Genomic DNA, 20,448 nt, shown 5'->3' on the forward strand with positions numbered 1-20,448 from the left:
CCCAATGTGCTGGGTTCTGTTGAAATATTCGGAGATATTAGCTGTACAAGCTACTCTGAAATCCGAGGGTAAAAAAACATGAAGATGATGATGATGCTGATTGGTTAAAAACCCGTGTCTTTGATAGATTTTTCTTTTCTTGCTCCATTATTTTTTTTGTGAATTTTTAGACTTGATAAAGCCCAAAAACGCCATTTTTAAAAAAAGAGTAAAAAAAGGCCCTGTTAGGGTAGGTATCCATGTCTTCCGTCTTCATTTCAAAGCTTGACGTCACAATGTGGTTGCCGCGTCCTCCTCCTTGGTCGTGCACGGTTCGCTTGGCGTTGTAGGACTGACATGCACGGTTCGCTTGGCATTCTGGGCCTAACGGACGGGAAAACGCGGCTTGCTCCCTAATAACCATCAACCCGTGCGCTCCATGTTTTCCCGCCTTACCGCCTCAACGTCCGGCCAATCGGCGCCTGGGGACGAGGCAGACAATGTGGGATGGTCCGCATGTCGCTGTCGTAAATTTGTCATTTCGTCTGAAGACAGACGTGTGTAACTTTCTGTACACAGTTCTCAATGCGGAAGTTTCTCAGGTATTTTGAACGTGAGTAACGTAGGTTCACAGAGTAGGAATTCTCGGTCACTGATATTTGACAGTTAAAACGGCGTTTTAAATTTTTCGATCAATTTAAAATGACGTGAATCTGAACTAAAAACACAGAGCAGAAGTTTCTTGTGCAGTTTCAAGGAGCAGTGAAAATTAATTTCATTTTTTGACAGATTCAAAAACGGCATGGCTGACTTATGTACACAAGAGCAGGGTTTTTTCTGGCATTTCATAAAGGAAGTTTATTTAACAGTTTTGATTCTTGACCGATGCAAATTTCACAAAATTAGCTCTCAACTGATCAAAAATTCCCGATCGCTAAAAACTATTTTCCACCGATTTCTCGATCTCGACGTGCCGTTATTTTTGGACTGCTGCCAGTTGTTTCAGCATTTTAATCGTCGACTTTTCAAAGGTGGGTTTCATCTCGCTCGACTGGAAATGACATCCTGGGCTTATTTGTCCTATGTGCTTATACTTTGCTATGCTCGCTGGCTATGCTTAATTAACAGGATGTAATATTCAATATTCCTGCTCTTACTGGGATATCTGATTTAGACTAAATTTAATGCAAACCCTCATTATGTAAGCTGTTTCCTCAGGGGCACCCATCGAGAATATCACTGAGTTCAAAACCACTTAAAGATAGCACCGTTGAACGTATTTTAGTATTTAAACGGTAGATATAGGCATATTTTTATCCCCTAAATTTTTTTTATCTGTTCGGATTTCCTAGCTGAAAGTCTAGTGATCCGAAAGTTATAGGGATCAAAATTACCTTTTCGAAAACATTCCAGCCAGAGAAGGGCTCCCGAAAATTCTAGGTGACCTTTTTAGAGTACAAATCCGTTACAAATGAACAATTATACCATTTTTAGATATTCGAAAATCCTAGGAAAGGCAGGCAAGCAAAAAAAATTACAATGAATGTTCCGAAAATTATAGATCTCAAATCGTCTTCCGAACAGATATTTTAACGAAATATTCCGTTGGGTGCCCCTGTTTCCTTTTAACTTATTTTTATTATGACGTCTTCCACAGCATGAAAATTGGGATTAACATTAAATTAAAGGTGGTTAAATCTGGTGTAAAGTGAGTTATTCAACTTTACACCATCAATTAAATGTTGTTAAAGGTGGTTAGACCGACCTTTACGCTACCGTATGTAAATGTAACGTAAAGTTGGTGTAAAGAAGTCTCTTTTTCTACATTTATACTTGAGTGTAAAGCTTGGATAAAGGTCAGGTTTAAAAAAGGAAAGTCAGCGTATAGCTGAATAGATTCCAAATTTACGCCATGTGTGCTATGTCAAATTAGTTTTAGGAACCAAGGCAGTTTACATTTTGAGTTACAAGCCTGCTGTTGAGCCAAGTGGCTCATCAGGTCAGAGTTATCCCGGTTTCTGTTTTCTACTGCTCCATGGGATGCTAGTCCATCGCAGGGTTACCCCAGCAGTAAACTCATGTGGCACTTTCTTATTCGATTCTTTTGAACCTGGAGTAAACATTAGGCTGGATCATCTGGTGGCGTTTTTCCAAAACGACCTAAGTAAGCTGTATATTCTCAAAAGTCTCAAACCGGCAGGTTTTGCTGGATCTTGAGTGAAAATTATAAGGTCTTCCATAATTTTTTTATTTTTATTTTCCGACGTCGTTTTTCGCAAACGTAGCAATAACCAAGTTTTGATTACTGATGGAAACAGCATTGCTAAAACTTCTAAACTTCAATCCAACAAAGCGTTTTATTTAAGCATTTTCCATTAATCAGAACGCTGCGCGTGACAATTAATGGCTAATAAACTTCATCGAGCCTCCTTGAAGCAAAAATGATTTAGGCATTCTTGGGGCGGCAGAGCTTGTTGTGGAAATTAATTTCGACATTAAGAAGTCACGTGACAGTTTTACAGTTGACGATTTACCACCCTTGAAGAGCAATTAAAATTTCCAGACGTTTTATTAAAAGCCAGCTTTCACTAGCCATAACAAAACTGATCAAATGAAAAGAAGGTTTAGGTAGGTAAGTAGGCAGGGTTTGTTGTTAAAATTGATTTCGACATAAGAAAAACATGTGACAGTTTTACAGTTTACGAATTACCACCCATGAAGAGCTATTAAAATTTTCCTGACGTTTTATTAAAAACTAACTTCACTAGCCATAACAAAATTGATCAAATGAAAAGTAGGGTTTATAGGTTTGCGTGAATATCTTTTTAAAGAAAACAGGTCTCATTGACTATAATAAGACAGTTGTAATCGACAACAATCGTTATTAAAGCCTGCAGCAACCTTAGCTTAAAAGTAAAATTCCCTGACTCATACGAAATTTTCTGACTTTTCCCTGACCTAAAAAATTTGTTAGACCCCAATAATTCTGCCAAGGACGACTTTTAAGGCATGCAGTCTGCGTAAGATATTATTATTTTTTAATTTAGCGCTGCGACCATTTTCTTAAATTTCCTTTCATAATAGTAAAACAACTATCACTTCCGTACATGATCCACCCCCAAGTGAGAAATGGATTGATTAGGGGGCTGTCACGTGGCTCATTAAGGTACCCATGGTAACCTGGGACCGCCGACCCAGATCTCCACTGGAGATGTTTCCACGGCCACCGACCTAAGACTTGCTTGCAGAGCAGTTTTTATCTTCGATTCCATGTAAATATAATTGTGTTAATTATATATGTTTTCTTTGCTGGAAATTAAGCAAGAAGATGCGTTTAGCTATCACTGTTCTTGTTTCATAATAGAATTATTACATTTATATATGTTTGTTAGACTACAATTAAATTGCATGTGTTTTGTGTTTTCTAGGTAACAGATATAAACAAATTTATGATAACGAATTCTCTACATTGCTCATAGCTTGGCTTAGGGCAATATGCAAAACACCAAAGATCCCTGAAGACAAACAAAAGCGAAGTCGAAAAATTTACACTGAAAAAAGCTTTACTAAAAATGCAACATTTTTAAATATAAAATTGGTCACAGGAAAAATACTCTTGCTTGCTGAGCACGTCCGAATCAGATATCGTGATATGAAGTGTAGGTTTTCGAGGTTTGAATTATGATGTAGGAAAGAAGTTCATTAAAAGTAATTTCTTGTATGAAAACAATTTGTGGGCTCCTGATAATATTTACTGATCAAATTGGAATAAACCATAAACTACTATTTAAAAGCTATGAATCATAACTGAACTTTTCACTCCAGCGATTAAAATTTGCCCAGGAAATTGCGAAGCGTGTTCTAGCCACGGCCGAGTCGCATGTATGCATATTCTATTTTCAAAATTACAAAATCGTTTCGACTAATTAACGATTTTCAAATAGGTCCGACAGTTTGATAATTAATCACTTCGGCTGTCAGTTAACGACATTAAATTAGCCATTTTTTCCTGGGGTAGTAATTTTACATAATATATCAATCCACTTTTTAATAACGCCGCGGCTTATGGGCGCGGAAGTGGAATAAAAACGCAAAAACAACACAGAAAAAAATATTTATCATGTAGATTTCCGAAAGCCTTTTTAAGCCCCGAGCGATTTAGAGGAAAACAAAAAGCAAAATACGAAATAAAGAGATGCGATTTTTCTTAATTCCGAATCAAAGGAAAAGCTGTTTTTTCTTTGAGCTGAAAGTACCGAATGCAAAGCTAAGAAATAGGACAAAAGAAAATGTAATTAGCAAAATGTCCCTTAAAATTCATTATAAGTACACTGTTCAGTCCATCAGTGCAAAATTTATATTTAATAACGCAACTTTAATAGTCTGGGCACGGTAAAGAAAATTATTTACTGATTGAAATCAAAGCTTTAATTTTGATTTCAAAATCTGAATACGAAAATTGCGAACGATCCTGCGGCGTTTTCCAATTGGTTGGTCGAGCTATTCCCTGAAAACATCAGGTCGGTGTTTCTTCTTTGGTCTACGTAAGAAAATCGTAAATTACATGATTTTTTACATCGATTTAACAGAAGGATTTTGGATTAGACGTTTATTACGCACATTGATGTTTTTCGTGCAAAATCGCAGTCTTTTGCTTTGTATATTGACGCAGTTAGATGCTTAAACTTGAGTGATTTTTTTGTTCTTTCGCTTTTTGCAGCGGCTGGAAAGGAGAAAAAGCGTGGCTTAATTGTAACGCTATACAGTCACCAATGCAAGTAGATGCTATTCATCAACGATCTGACATGGTCCTCAAGCCCTACTGTACGTTCATAGCGACAGAAACTGGCTAAGTTTTCAACATACCGTACCGCCCACTAGAGACAGAACGTCACTTTCGCAGCCGTAGAACTAAACATCTTTGCCACGGTCTTCGATTAAGGAAGCCCAGTTTAAGATTTATTGGACAAGTCACTTCTTCTGCAACGCCTTATGGATCAATCCAATCAAATATACACTGAAGAAGCTGTCATTTAAACTTCGATCAGTAAAACCCGCGGCGAACTACTAACTCTTTATTTGGTGTGAATTGCCTCCGGCGCCGCAGTGGACTCTTCGTCAATTAGCAACGACAAGTTTGAAAAAAACTGCAAGCGAATAGGGAAAACCGATCTTTCTTTGTCGATATTAGAACCTATCCTACCAACTCGAGGAGGTAATTTCGCGATCTCGTGGAGTAAAAGTTACAACAAGAGCTAAATAATTTTGAACGAAGATGGCGAGTTTGCCAGCGGTTCTTCCTCCAAGAAGTACCAGCCTAATCGTCTTCGAATCCATAGCTTCCGTAGCGCTTATTGTACTGTCTGTAATAGGCAATGTTTTAATTCTAACTGCCCTGTACCGCAACCCACGTCTTCGAAACACTACCAACATTTACATCGCCGCTTTGGCAGTTACAGATCTTCTTAATGCGTGTATCCCTGGAACACTGTTTGCAAGTACTATCATCACGGGGAGACTGGTCTACAGCATACCCGGATGTCGTTTGAGCGGTTTCTTGGTGCATTTCCTGACGTACGTTTCCATGACAACCATGACGTTGACCGCGGTGAACCGGTACTTTAGAGTCGTAAAGCCTCAACTCTATAAGAAGTTGTTTGGCGGAAAGCGCTCATGTTTTATTATCGCTGTTTTGTGGCTTCTTATTGCAGCTTTCGTTCTTTATCCAACAGCCTTTGGCCTGGGAGAGTTTTCATTCAACCCCGCTTTGTCATTCTGCGCCTACACCTTTGCGAGCAAAGGAGCAGAAACAGCGTTCACTTTAACCGTTGTGTGCGTTTTAGTCGTGTTTTGCCTGTCGCTGGTCAGCGCGTGTTACTACCAAGTTTCCAAAGCGATACGCAGACACAATGCCGGCGTTTTTCTTTCCCTTCAAGGCGTCTCCGCCCACGAAATCAAACTATCTAAAGTGCTGTTCATTATGGTGTTTGCTTTCGCGCTTTGCTGGCTTCCCACGTTTGGGGTCATCTTAATAATAAGGGTCATCTTAGGCAAGGCCCCGCACGAATTGGCTGTGGTGATTCCCTTCTTGTTTCAGACCTCCAGCGTTCTGAACCCCATCATATATGGTGCCTTGAGTCCACCCTTTCGTCGGGAGTTTCGTCGACTGGTAACGTTCAAAGAAACGGTTCATTTGAGCGATGAATCGCACCGTTCTGGTATTCCGTCAGCGGTTCTTGAGAGAGGTCTGGCTCTTGAGCAAATCTCCATTCATGAATACCAGCAAGCAGACATTTCGTACCCAGGGATAAATGAGCTGGACAATCTACCACCAGGGCAAAAGATTGCCTGGTTATAGGCAGATATACCGTATTTATTCGATTAAGCGCCCAACCTCGAATAAGCGCCCACCTCGAATAAGCGCCCACCCTGAATGTAGAAAAAGTAATAAGCGCCAGCCTCGAATAAGCGCCCACCCCCACCCCACAAAAAAGTGAAGTGCAGAAAAGGAGTTAAAATTGACTAAGTACTACTAAGAGACCCCCGAAGACCGATTTTCTTAGTATACAGAAACTTTCAATGAACAGTTAAAATTCTGCTTTGGTACATCTTCACGCTTTGTATTATTTATTGTTTCGTACAAAATAAACTTACTACTTGCTAAAAATGATGAAAATTTAATAAGCGCCCAGCCTAGAATAAGCGCCCACCTCGAATAAGCGCCCACCTCGAGGTCCAAAAATTGAATAAGCGCCCAGGGCGCTTAATCGAATAAATATGGTAAGTGACAAATACAGTGGAACTCTGTAACTTTCTAAGGACCTTAAGGCCATGTTACACGAGGCAAATTTTTTTGCAACTTGAAACGCAACGATGATGACTGAAAGCATTGCAAGTTGCAAAGGGAGTGTCAAACGTTCACAATTTTTGTTCGCAGCTTGCAACGGACCCACTAGAAATTATAATCTTGAAATCTCCTGCGAGGGAAGGACGCGCTCTGATTTAATTAAATTGCGTTGCAAGTTTCGGTTGACATGTGACACACAGCAACTTTGGTCGCGCAAGGCACAGCGTTGCAAAAGCTGAGGTCGAGGATTATTCTTCTTTTCTTCATTGCAAGCTGCAAAAATGGGGTGTTACGCGTGAAAGTTTTTGGTAACTGGCAATGCAACATTTGTTGCGTTGCAAGTTGCAGGAAAAATCGCCGCGCGTAATATGGCCTTTAGACGTGACACAGAAGTTTAATAACCGAGGGAATTCTCGCGCGCTTGTTCGGAAAGGTCGATCTTACGAGCTGTGACATGCGCGCGTAATTTCGCCCTGATTTTCCATCTCATTCACCGGTAACTGAATTTTTCGTGTTATTGTTTTAAACAAATCGACCACACTTTTCTATGATCTACATTCTTACAGACAATAAATTAAAAAGACGCCATAAAATGTCCAAAATTTGGACTGAAACCACTCGCCTAACAGTTAGTGGTTCCACTGTTTGATCATTTAATGACGTCATTTCTATGGTCTTCAACAGTGTAGACTATGGAATAATGTGATTGATTGGTCAAGTGGTCGTATTAAAATAAACGGGGTGGTCGCGATGTGGGGTCAAATGGAGTCGGTTTAAACTCTTATGTAGTACTGATCCTCTGAAATGAGTTCATAACAAGTATAACTTTTTTTTTGAGGCCTTATGCGTCCCATGGGCGCAAAAAGGACGGATAATGATAACTTCAGTTTTCACTCTCAAATAACTCCTGTAGTCTGTATGGTGATTTTATTGAACTGTACACATTTCTTTAAAAATTAAAATTTTCTTTCGTCATTTGCTTCATCGTGATCAGGCGTAATAACGGGAGAGTTTACAAAGAAAATAATGCTTGGGGACTCTACCCAAAAGGTACTTGTTGGCAACATTAACGAGTCGGTTAATAAAAACTAGCTTTGTCGCATCAAAGCTAAGAATTGTTCGCGAGGTAGAGTTCGATTGTATGGCAAATGTAATATTACAGATTTAGCTAGCTAAATGCTTGCTTTGCATTGAAAATTAAAAAAATTAAAGATTGAAACTATTTTGTTTTGCTCCACTTGTTACATATATAGAAGTACAGAACAGCTTTCTCGGAAAGAAGCACTCTAGATCATCTTCCTCGTCAGTAGTCCGACGTTTCAACCGGCTAGACAAAAACGGCTTCCGATTTCAAGAATTTGAACGAAAACAACTATACTCCTAGAATAGTTCTTGATAATTTGAAAGAGTTCTTCCTTCTCCGTTAAACCCCACACATGGCCGGATTGTGTGATTGAATGAAACTAGTCGGAAACTCTTCGAGTGCGTCGTCGAGTGCCGAACGAAGATTTGTCAAAACCGGCACTTGTTCCCCCGACTGTAGCCAGCGGTTTATCTCCCTTAGACGCCCGTTCGCTTTCCGGAATGACGCCATTGTGTGATTGAATGAAACTAGTCGGAAACTCTTCGAGTGCGTCGTCGAGTGCCTGAACGAAGATTTGTCAAAACCGGCACTTGTTTCCCCGACTGTAGCCAGCGGTTTATCTCCCTTAGACGCCCGGTCGCTTTCCGGAATGACGCCATTGTGTGATTGAATGAAACTAGTCGGAAACTCTTCGAGTGCGTCGTCGAGTGCCTGAACGAAGATTTGTCAAAACCGGCACTTGTTTCCCCGACTGTAGCCAGCGGTTTATCTCCCCTAGACGCCCGGTCGCTTTCCGGAATGACGCCAAAAATTTAAGCCAATCACATTATGACTCATAACATAACTAACACGCAGTGCACATGCGTAGTAATCACGCAAGTACAGTCGAGGAGGAAAATTTATTTTTAAAACATTTTAACGATATTGTCCAACCGATGATACTTTTAATGTGAAATAACTCTAAGTGACAAATTGATGGGAACAAGAAAAATGCGACTTCAATCTATCTACAGTGAAATCTCAGGCAAAATACGCCGATAGTTCTATAAATCTGTTACCAATATAACCACTAACACACATAACAGGTTCAAAACGGAATTTACAAATACGAAGTCTAACAAGGTAGTTTTTCGGTGGCAACACGACTCACAAATTATTGTTTTCTTATGTGATCACAGTTAAAGAGTTTCTAGGAAAATTAATTTCTTCAGTATGCATTTCGAGGAAGCTCCTCGCCTCTTGGTATGGACCTAACTGGACTTTCGGCAGAATGAATTTAGCAACTGTCCTGCACAGCAAGGGTCCCCATAATTAGGCTGAAAAACAGGGGTCCCACACTTACAACACCCGTACTGTGCTGTGGTGGAGGGCTTCTTCTCTTCGGGCTCATCCATCACTGGCAAACAGCAGCTGTAACCAGCCTCAAAGTTTGGCATCTGTCCTTTAGGGGTACATTTTCCACAGTCTTCATTGATGGGACCACAACAGCCTCCCGCACGCTGAACTGACAGCAAGACCTCCTCGTTCTCGGCGCTTGGTGATTTCGCCGCGACGAGCGACTGGCCCAACACACCGAGTAGGACAATGAGGAATATGCTTTTCGGTGTCATGATGCGTTGCTTGCTCAGTACTGGTCAGAGATCTAGAGCGATCAGAATTGGACACCGTTTAAGCAATTTATGGAGAAGTTCAATTAATGACTCAGTAAAGAAAACGAACAACACAATCGACTCTTACCTGCTGGTCTAAGTTGTACGTTGGTCGAAATTTGTCAATTGTACAGCTTCTCGGTAAAGCTCACTGTAATAAATAAGAACTAGAAATCCAAGACCAATTTATACTTTCGCAAGGTCACATCAGTGAAAATCGCATGATAATGTGTCTAGACTTTGTGTAACTTATTGATGATTTCATTCGATTTCATGGAAAGCCACCCCCTAACGCTAAATCCTATTGGTTGGCTTGCTCTTCTTCCGGTAGGTTCTTCTCCAGGACTTTAGTTGCAAGTTAAGTTACATACTCTCACGAGATCACATGAAAATGGCGTGATAACGCGTCTGGACTAATGTTTTTGACGATTTCATTCGATTTCATGGAAAGCCACCCGAACGCTAAATCCTATTGGTTGACTTGCTCTTCTTCCGGTCGGTTCTTCTCCAAGACTTCAGTTCCAAGTTAAGTTACATACACTCACGAGATCACATGAAAATGGCGTGATAACGCGTCTGGACTAACCCTTTTGACGATTTCACGGAAAGACGCCCAAACCTAATTCCTATTGCATTGGTTGATCTGCTCTACCGCCGGTCGGCACGTTTCCAGGCCTTCAGTTCCGAGAAAGGTACAATCTGACAAGGAATCAACTTGCTGATAAGGGATACATCGAAAATAAAAGAAACGCTGAAAATATAATCTATTCTTCCAGCCTGGAACAAGATACTTATTCTCGATAATGTCAACTAAAACGAGCAGGAGCGAGGAAAAGGTCACAGAAATCGATTGCGTGATAATGCATCTGAGTTCGTTCCTTCGACCATTCCAATAAAAAGCTAAATCTATTTTTTCCGAGCGGAACGTGCCCAGGATTTCAAGTCAGTTCTGAGAAAGTAAGGCCCGGGCCAAACGTCGAACTTCACATGAGTCGAACCTAATGCAAATGAGCAAAACCTTTTTGGTCATTTGCGAGGCTCACTCTCTGAAGTTCGACGTTTTGCTCGGGCCTTAGAACCTGGCGAGGAATCAACTTTTCTTTGATACATTGAAAAGGATGATTTCTCCCTGCAATATATTACTATTGACAATGCCATTGCAGCAATTCAGAAATTTGGCCCAGGCTGCTACATGGGCAAAACAGATATTGAGTCTGCTTTTCGGCTCATCCTGGTTCACCCAGATGACTGGAAACTTTTGGGGATGTGTTGGAATGGGCAATATTATATTGACAAAGTTCTCCCATTTGGGCTTCGCTCTGCCCCGTACATTTTCAATCAGTTGTCAGATGCCATTGAGTAGATTTTACTTAATGAATGTTTCATCTCCTTTGTGTGCCACATTTTAGATGATTTTCTTATACTAGAGCCACCTTGTCATACCCCTCCACTCGATTCCCTCTGCCGGGCAAGCCTGTCAAGTATGCTCTTGACCTTCCAAAAAACTGAATATCCCTATCTCTGCATCCAAAACCGAGGGACCTTCACAAACTATTCAGTTCATGGGTATTATACTAGACTCGGGGAAAATGGAGGCAAGGCTACCTGAGGATAAGGTGGAGAGGATCAAATCTGCTTTCTCCACTTTTCAATCTCAACGGTCAACAACACTGCAAGAACTTCAATCACTGATAGGTACTCTCAATTTTGCCTGCAAGGTAATCCCGCCAGGGCGACCCTTCCTACAGCGAATAATTCACCTTACCAGGGGGGTTAAAAAAAACCCACCATCATATAAAGATTACCACAGGCTTTTCCAAAGATATTGAAATGTGGAAGATGTTTATCGACCAGTGGAATGGCATAGGACTATTCCTATCCCCTCTGTGGGAAACCTCTGACACCCTTTCTTTATTTACAGATGCCTCAGGCTCCCTTGGTTATGGGGGAATTTTCCAAAAAAGGTGGTTTCAGGGAAAGTGGCTCCCCTGTCAACAACTAGGCCAGGGAGGCATCAGCATTCTTTGGCAAAAACTATATGCAATTAATGTTGCATGTCATTTGTTGGGGGCCAAATGGACATCTAAGCGCATCCACTTCTATTGCGACAATCAGGGTGTAGTTGAGGTTATCAATTCCCGCCGATCCAAAGTTCCCCGGGTTATGGACTTGGTAAGGGATCTTACACTTTGCATCCTGCGGCATAACTTCTATTTTAGGGCAGTGCATGTCTCCGGGATCAATAACAATATTGCGGACTCTCGTTCTCGTTTCCAAATGGAACGCTTCCACCAGTTAGCACCCCAAGCCCACGCAACACCAGACCCCATCCCAACCTATCTGTACAAGCTCTAGCAAAGGTAGCTGAGGGTTACCTGGGGATGTCCCTTGCTCAGAGCACCAAAAGACATATGGTTTTGGTATGCGGCAATTTTCCACTTTCTGTTCACAAATGAACATCAATCCGCAACTTCCCATTGGCGAGGATATTTTAATAAATTTTTCAGTCGCAATGGCTCGTTCTGTGCAATATACCACAATCAAGAACTATTTGTCGGCAGTAAAAAATTACCATTCCAGCAATGGCTATGAGCTTCACTTATCTGATTTCCTTCGTCTACGGCTTATTCTTCGAGGCATAAAACGTTCCCAGGGGCAACAGTCAAAAGTACGTAGACCAATAACTTTACAACTGTTGAACTTGTTTTACCACCTTTTCAATGTGCAACGCACTGACAATAAGGATTCATTAATGATCTGGGCAGCAATGACTCTTGCATTTTTTGGCTTCCTGCGAATAGGTGAACTTACTTGCAATTCAACTTTTGACCCAAAGCACCATCTAATGAGCAGAGACATAACTTTTATGCCAAGGAATTCACCCCAGTATATGTTAGTGTGCTTGAAGGTGTCCAAAACAGACCCCTTTAGACAGGGACAAACCATTGTCATTGGAAAGACTAATTCACCCTTGTGCCCCATCACTGCAATGGTGGCATATCTGAATTCGAGGCCCTTGGTATCAGACTCAGGACCCCTTTTTACCTATGTATCTGGTGGGTTCTTAACCCGGATAAAACTAACACGGGAAACTAGGCTCCTAATCAGCAAGGGGGGTCTGGACTCCAGGGAATTTGCTGGGCACAGTTTCCGGATAGGTGCAGCTACGACAGCTGCTTCAGCCAACCTACCCCCGTGGCTCATTAAGGTTCTGGGTCGTTGGTCATCTGACTGTTTTGAGAGGTACATACAAACTCCACCCTCTGTTCTGGCACAGGTCCCCCAAAAGCTTGTTAGCCTTTTATGAGTAAGTCAATCAGCTATTCAAAGCACATAATGCCTTTATTTTTTGTGAGGTCTGAACCTTCACATATCACCATTATCTCTAAAAATTTTATCTTTTTGAGCCCCATTTCCTGAATTAATACATAAAACACCAATTTTCTCACTCCTTACAGGATGTAAAGGCATTATATTCGTTCAAATTAGATGTACACTATAGTACCTGCATTTTGCTACTCCTGTGGCTCGTCAATGGGGGAATGCTTTGCATTCTGTGGGGATGAAGTGCTCCTCTTGTCACACTCTTGCCCCCATAGACTCGATTTTCGGAGGGTCAACTCCCTCCAATTATACCCCCTGGAGCTAGGTTAGCGGAGGCCCACTCCCTCCAGCCAGAGAGGAGGCTCACTCCCTCCTCTCTACCCAGGAATGTTCACAGTGGCCCTGAGAGAAGGTCAACTGCCTTCTCTTCATCCACTGAGTACATCTCCATGGGCTGTAGGTTTTGTTTTCTTTACACTCCAGGGTTCCATGGGGCTAAATATTAATTAAATATTAACTGAGCACTTTGTCACCCACTTCCCCATTTTCAGCCACACAAAGTTGTTGTTGTCCTTACTTTTAGAGATGAACAAGGGAAGGTTGATTAATTCCAATAAAAAGCTAAATCTATTTTTTCCGAGCGGAACGTGCCCAGGATTTCAAGTCAGTTCTGAGAAAGTAAGGCCCGGGCCAAACGTCGAACTTCACATGAGTCGAACCTAATGCAAATGAGCAAAACCTTTTTGGTCATTTGCGTTAGGTTCGACTCATCTGAAGTTCGACGTTTTGCTCGGGCCTTAGAACCTGGCGAGGAATCAACTTTTCTTTGATACATCGTACTAATACTCCATCCACGAAACATTTTACTAATTTCAATAAACCCTAGTTCAGTTTTTTGTATACATATTTATAACTGCCATCACCTGAATGAACATATGTTGAGGGCACAGAATCTCACGCCTCCCACGTCGTCGTATCGTCCTTTGGGTTTGTCACGCGTTCCTCCCGGACGTGGTGAACAAGATTGCGTGACGAGACCAAAGAGCATCCGAGTAGGAGGCTACTCAATTTTTGTTTTAGCCTTTTCTATAGTTTTGCCTTAACGAGTATTTCTTTAAGAGATTTCCCCCACTTGTATGATGCAATAGGAGAGCCTCTGTGAATTTGTTCCAGTTGAGGTCGTTTCTCTGTTAGGTGCAAGAGGCAAGACGAGGCACTTGCCTCGTCTAGATTTTAACCCAAAATGAACCCCAATTTTTTTTTGTTGGGAAAATAATCCCAAGTTGAACAGGATTGATTTTCTCAAGAAATACCTTATTAAAAGTATCATTCTAGATTTCATAATTTTCTGAAGAGCATCATTAGAGAACCCCCTAGGAAGTTGTTGCCTCGTCTATAGCAAATGTCTGGTTATGGCCCTGATATTTTACAAATCCTTAAAGGCAAGGTACTAATTATACCTAATCGTACCTTTTTGGTACGCTTCGGCTGCATATCAGGCGAGTTTGGTCGAGCCATGGTTCGTATTTTGGCTAGACGCAGTCGAGCCAAAATACCCATGGCGAGACCAAACGAACCTGATATGCAGCCGAAGCGTACCAAAAAGGTACGATTAGGTAATTACCGTACCCAAATTCAGCCAAAAATCCGGTTATATTTATCGCTCTGTTGAGGCCATGCTTGCCACGTACGTACTGCAAATTGTGTTGACCTGCTTGTATTTATACTTTTTTGGTTTTCAACACTATTAACAAGTTCCCCTTCTGCCTTTTTCTCTAGTTTTTTGGAGTTTCGTTTTCTAAATTTTCAAAATCCAAATTTAGCGAAAAATGTGAAAATTCCGACTCCATTGTTTCGATCTGAATGTCTCAATACTCGTTGGCAAACATCGCGCACTCAAGTTTCGTTTTGGTGGGAAAGTATTCCTTTTACGACCGCTGAACATTAGCTAAATTTAAATTACGAGGTTCTGTTTTATTGGTAGAACCTCTTTTCATTTCATCATACGGTAACACTACTTTACTTCAAAGTGGCCATGATATCGTGGCATATCAGGTCAGTGACTTGATATCGTAGGATATCAGGACAGTAGATCGCGCTTCTGATTGGCTAATTGCGAATTTGTGTACGGTAATGGTTGATATTGTGTGACAATGGCAATATCTGGTTTTTCTTCTGTTGACGGAGGGCTTGTCGCCTATTTTCAAAGTGTGTTACTGAAGGGGTTCGGTTAAATAGCATTTAGATCGCGTGACCGGAAATCCCAGACAAAAGTGCTTAGAAGTAAATGAAAGGCAATGCAACAAAGAATGGAAGGATAGAAATGGGGGAGGGTCACATGTCTTTTGCTTTGCCTGGGAAAGGAGGGTCATGACTAAAATCTATGGAAAAGGGGAGGCCCACGGATGTTAAAAACAAAGGCAACCTCGTCCCCAGGGCGCTTTTCTCTTCTTGAAGGGAAAGTCGCCCTGCGGACGAGGAATAAACAAAGAAAGAAAAATCTTCCAGCCCTCCCCAAGCTAAGCAAAAACGTACCTTTCCTTAATAAAAAAGAGACACGATTGAGTTTGGCCGGTGTCTTACTGGTTTCAAGTTTGTAAGTAATCGAAACTCAGAGCGTCCCTAGTTGTATTTTGCAAACAGGAGACTTTAAAGTTGATAAGCTTGGTTTGGTGTGGAGGGACGTTTGTTCATTCCCTGAAAAGAAATTAAAGTCTATCAGCCCACTGACCGTACAGTCAGCCTTACTATTTTAAGTTGTTTACTAAAACAACGTGTGACTAGATCCACCGGGATCCGGTATTTTTGCATTGTCCGTTGGCCATTGCAGAAATTCTAAGTGCTCACATTTAAGAACAGAACTTGACTGACACTATATCGACACTGTTATTGATATTCTTTCATGATCAAGACTCCAAAAATGATCAAAACTCCAAAAAAATAACAACCTAAGAGTTATTCAGCTTTATTACACCAGGCTATATCTTTTTCTTTTAGCTGGACGTTTATGCACTGCACTGCTAATCAATTGAAAGGAACCTTATCTAAGGATTACACCAGGATTACAATGCTAAAAGCGTAAACAGCTTTCTTTTTTACGGACTAAGAATCTCAAAAACCATACCCCGTACCTATTTAGCTCATATATGGGAGACAGTCTATACCAACTCTTCCGGATTATCCGGGGGTCTCCCAGATACAGACCGAATCTCCCGGTTTCCCGTACGGGTCACGAATTCTACCAGATACGAAAGAAAGCGCTTGACTGCATGCGTAAAAATCGATACCAGTGCGCCAAGCTTATTCGCGGGAATTAACGTTGCTAAACACAGCCCTGAGCACGGCAATGAGCATTCATTTCAAAAGACAATTTTGGTTTCAATTTCAATGATTAAACTCAGATGTTATGAAAAGCCATGATTATAAACAATAAACAGTAAAACAAAAACCGCTGAAAATTAATCAAATTTAAACTATTATTATTTTTAAATTTTCTTTAACAACACAGCATCACGTATGAGGCGAAAAGCAAGAACACACATATGTTCTCATCTGAGAAACATTTAAATTTAAAAAATAAAATGATTTTTTACGATCAATTACAGGGCAGGTGTGTTTTTTCTTTACTTTCGTTTCAATGACTTTGTGCGTTTTTCACATAAATATAAGCCCATAGGCTTGTAGGCAGTAATTAAAGATCAAACCCTCCAAGGTTGTCTTTAAAAGGCTGAGACTTTTCCACTGTTAGGATAAGTGTGCCGGGAATAGCCCTCATAAACACTGTTACTATAAGGTAGATTTTGTTGAAACTAAGGCCCCGTCCACACTGACCCGGGTAAATTTGAAAACGCATCTTTTTTTCTCCGGTTAGGCCAACCGTCCACACTGAAACGGCGTTTTCGGTCACCGAAAACGGAGCTTTTCAAAAACGCTCACCGAATGAGCGTTTGGACTTGGAGCGTGAAATAGTGTATTTTTATATTTTATTGTAAATAATTTTAGAGGGCCACTGGTTTGTTAGTATTTTTTATGTTATTTCAGTGCTACCCTCGTTAAATAAAGACTTTACTTTTACTTTTACTTACTAATGAAGCGTATCGTTTTCAAATTTACCCGGGTTAATGTGGACGGAAAACATTTTACGCGGCGTTTTCAAATTTCTCCGTTTTCAAATTTACCCGGGTCAATGTGGACGGGGCCTAAATGCACTGCGCTGTTTCAATTAACAACAAACGGATTTTAACTTACGGGATGGTTGAGACCAAAGTGGGTACAACAAAAACATAGGAGAAAAACTCTCATTTTTAACGCGGGTTTTGATTTACATTTACACCAGCAACGTATACACAGGCGATTTTTAATGGGCTTTCTAATGCAACTTTTGTCGCGCTCGATCTCGCGATGAAAATTGCAAGTGCAAACTGGCCGCAATTTTGTTGCCGCGATATCTCAGAGGTTTCGAACATGTTTGAAACCTCTGCGATATTGCGGCGACAAAATCGCCACTAGTCTTCATTTTCGATTTTCATATTGCGAACTCAAGCACGACAAAAGTTGCATTGGAAAGTGCGACAAAAATCGCATCAAATATCGCCGGGGCCTAAACGGGCCTTTATTAAAAAAGAAGAGGTCTTTGTGTCAAGAAGCTAAATATAGCATGAACCATTTGTTAACTATAACCCAAATGGCGTTAGAGCTTTTTTATACTAGAGACGCGTTACCCGTCTAGACGAGCTTCGGCAAAAATTTTGTTGCTCGTCTGGTTATGAGTCTCCAGTATAAAGACGGGCATAAGACGAGTTACCCGTCTAGACGAGCTTCTTTTCGAAATGCGTCTTGAAAGACGGATAACGAAAGGAAGCTCGTCTAGTCGCGTAACGCGTCTTGTGCCCGTCTTTATACTAGAGACGCATAACTAGACGAGCAACAAAATTTTTGCCGAAGCTCGTCTAGACGGGTAACGCGTCTCTAGTATAAAAACGGCCAATGCTGCTAAACCAATTAGATGTATGGATTACAAGTATTATATGCTGACTATAGTTGATGTATCAATGTATATATTGGCAATAAAAAAATGTGAGGATATTAGCTTTCGTATAGGATATGGGTTTAAATATTTCAAACGACATTTTAGCATGTGACAAATTTCAGCAAACTTGAAATAAGTAACCAAATAGACCAAAAAATAAATGGGAAAATGGAATAGGGCATCTTTTTACTATGGAAAGTTTTGAATACGGTATGGAGAATAATATTTCTTGGTGTAATATGTGGACCATTTGGACAGTACATTAAATTTGTAACATCTAGCACTGAAGGGCACATTTCCCTTAACAGACCACTGAGTCATCGTCCTGGTACCAACGAACACTACGTTTGCAACTCAGTGTCAGTCAGGGCTTCCCTCTCCATCTCCATCCATTACTTCATCATGTTCTCTTCCTGCTCTTTTTGAATGAAATGACTTAATTTGTTTTGAAATTTCAATTTCTTCAGCAATATTCCCTTGATGAACATCTTCCCAAGAAACATAAGATGAATCTTTCTGATAACCTCACTTATCGGGCAAACATACCGTAATGATTCGATTTAGCGCCCTCCTTCCAATAAGCGCCCCATTCCGAATAAGCGCCCCCCTTCGAATGTGTTTTTGTTAATAAGCGCCCCTATTCCAATAAGCGACCCCATTCTAATAAGCGTCCCACTCTTATAAGCGCCCCTATTCTAATAAACGTCCCTATCGTGGATAACTGTCTCTACGGAAGTCATTGACGTCGAATAGAACATTCACTCCACCCAGTACAGGTATATATTTACTGCTAAAATCAACAATTCTTTTAAAAGTAACTGAACTTTCAACAATTTGTTACTGTTACAGTTTCTGTTATTGTCAGTTATTTTAATATTTGTTAAGTTTTGTTTTGAACATTTGGTTGTTTCTCAAAAAATTAAATAAGCGCCCTGTCCCGAATAAGCGACCTGTCTCTAATAAGCGCCCTCCCTTGAGGTGCCAAAAGTAAATAAGCGCCCCGGGCGCTAAATCGAATCATTACGGTAAGTGATATCACTAGTGTTATTTAACTGTCGTGTTATATTCTCTGGAAACTTTCCAACAACATGTGCTGCTGCAACAATCGCGATTTGTGTGGTGAACGGCATATCAAGCTTTACCGCTGCAACAACGAACTTTTTGGTACTGTGGGTCATTAAACAGACACCTTTACTACACACACCGTCTTCAGTACTACTGTCTGTTCCACAGCATAAAAACTGGGATTTACACCATCAATTAAATGTTGTTAAAGGTGGTTAAACCGAGCTTTACACTACTGTGTGTAAATGTGATTTAAAGTTGGTGTTAAGAAGTCTCTTTATCTGTCTTTATAACTGAGTGTAAAGCTGGGATAAAAGGTCAGCTTTAAAAAATGTAAAGTCAATGTATAGCTGAATAAATTCCAAATTAACGCCAGCTATATTTGAGCTTTTCGTGCTGTGTTCTAGAGTTATCGGATTTCGTGACTGGAACTTTCATTCAACCGCTGCTTTTAATACATCTGGTTGGTGTATTGACTGACAATTTTTCCGTCTATTGCATCTCAGGTGCCATATTATACCCAGTTGGTTTTTCCCTCATCTTTGTGTCATTTTCCGCCATCACAGTGATAAGTTTGATCGATACCCGGCGCTCGTTTTGCACCTTCGATAGCCGCCTTCATCACGGTCAGTCGGGTAATCAGGTTCAATTTACTAGCATTTGCTGTTCTCTTTCCAGTTTCAATATACTTCTGGTTTTCACAGGAAGACTGGTTCAAGAGGACAGCTTTTTGCCTGGGTATTTTTATAGCTTTAATTGGCATCATAACAATCCCCTTCTCCTATTGTAGAATTTTTGCATATTTACGGCGACACCAAAAACAGATAAGGAATCAGAATGACGTAGCGTCAAGCATGCAGGGAATTTCGCATATTGATATTTCCAAGTACCCTATTATAGAAAATTAAGGCTTCATGAAATTAACACGAATTTTGCGTTAATTTGAGTCGTGTTAATTTTTGTTAACGTTAATTTCCACACCGTTAATTAAGTGGAGCGATAACTAGTGGTAACCACAGGTTAGAAAGTGCGGGCCTTGACGCACTTAGAACTGAAAGGTACTGGTACGAGAGTGCGTAATGTTAGATGGCAGTGTCGATAAATAAATGATAAAATGAACAAAAGACAATGGTATTCCGAGTAACACGTCACTCAAGAAATGCATGTTTTTATCATTTCCTATTGCAGCGAACCAATCTATGTTGTTGATTACACAGTTTTGTGAAGTGTAATCGAGCACTCGTTGTGAACTGAGATGTGTTTTTTCTCAGTCGGTAAACTCGCTATGTTGTGCTTGCCTTTTGTTAACGTGGCGCGATTAATGAAAAATCACTGGACAAAATTAAAGACAATTACTCCGAGCAACGCGTCACGCTTTAATAATTGCCGCGAACCGGCCGCGAACCAGTCAGAGTTGTTTTTTGATTGACAGTTGATTGTAAAGTGTAGTCGAGCACGTGGTGTGAATTGA

General features: G+C 40.7%; 1 protein-coding gene and 1 pseudogene across 1 annotated transcript; both read left to right on the top strand.

Moving 5' to 3' along the window:
- Positions 1-5,031: 5,031 nt before the first annotated feature.
- LOC144638431 (melatonin receptor type 1C-like) lies at positions 5,032-8,208 on the top strand. Its single transcript, XM_078497630.1, has 2 exons — positions 5,032-6,348; positions 6,765-8,208. Exon 1 carries the CDS (start codon positions 5,255-5,257, stop codon positions 6,335-6,337), a length of 1,083 nt encoding a protein of 360 aa, XP_078353756.1. The 5' UTR covers positions 5,032-5,254; the 3' UTR covers positions 6,338-6,348; positions 6,765-8,208.
- Positions 8,209-19,000: 10,792 nt separating this feature from the next.
- Positions 19,001-19,885, top strand: LOC144639098 (uncharacterized; annotated as a pseudogene).
- Positions 19,886-20,448: the final 563 nt, after the last annotated feature.

This window comes from Oculina patagonica, chromosome 14, assembly GCF_052425735.1.
Source record: "Oculina patagonica isolate OP01 chromosome 14, crgOcupat, whole genome shotgun sequence".
NCBI lineage: Eukaryota > Metazoa > Cnidaria > Anthozoa > Scleractinia > Oculinidae > Oculina > Oculina patagonica.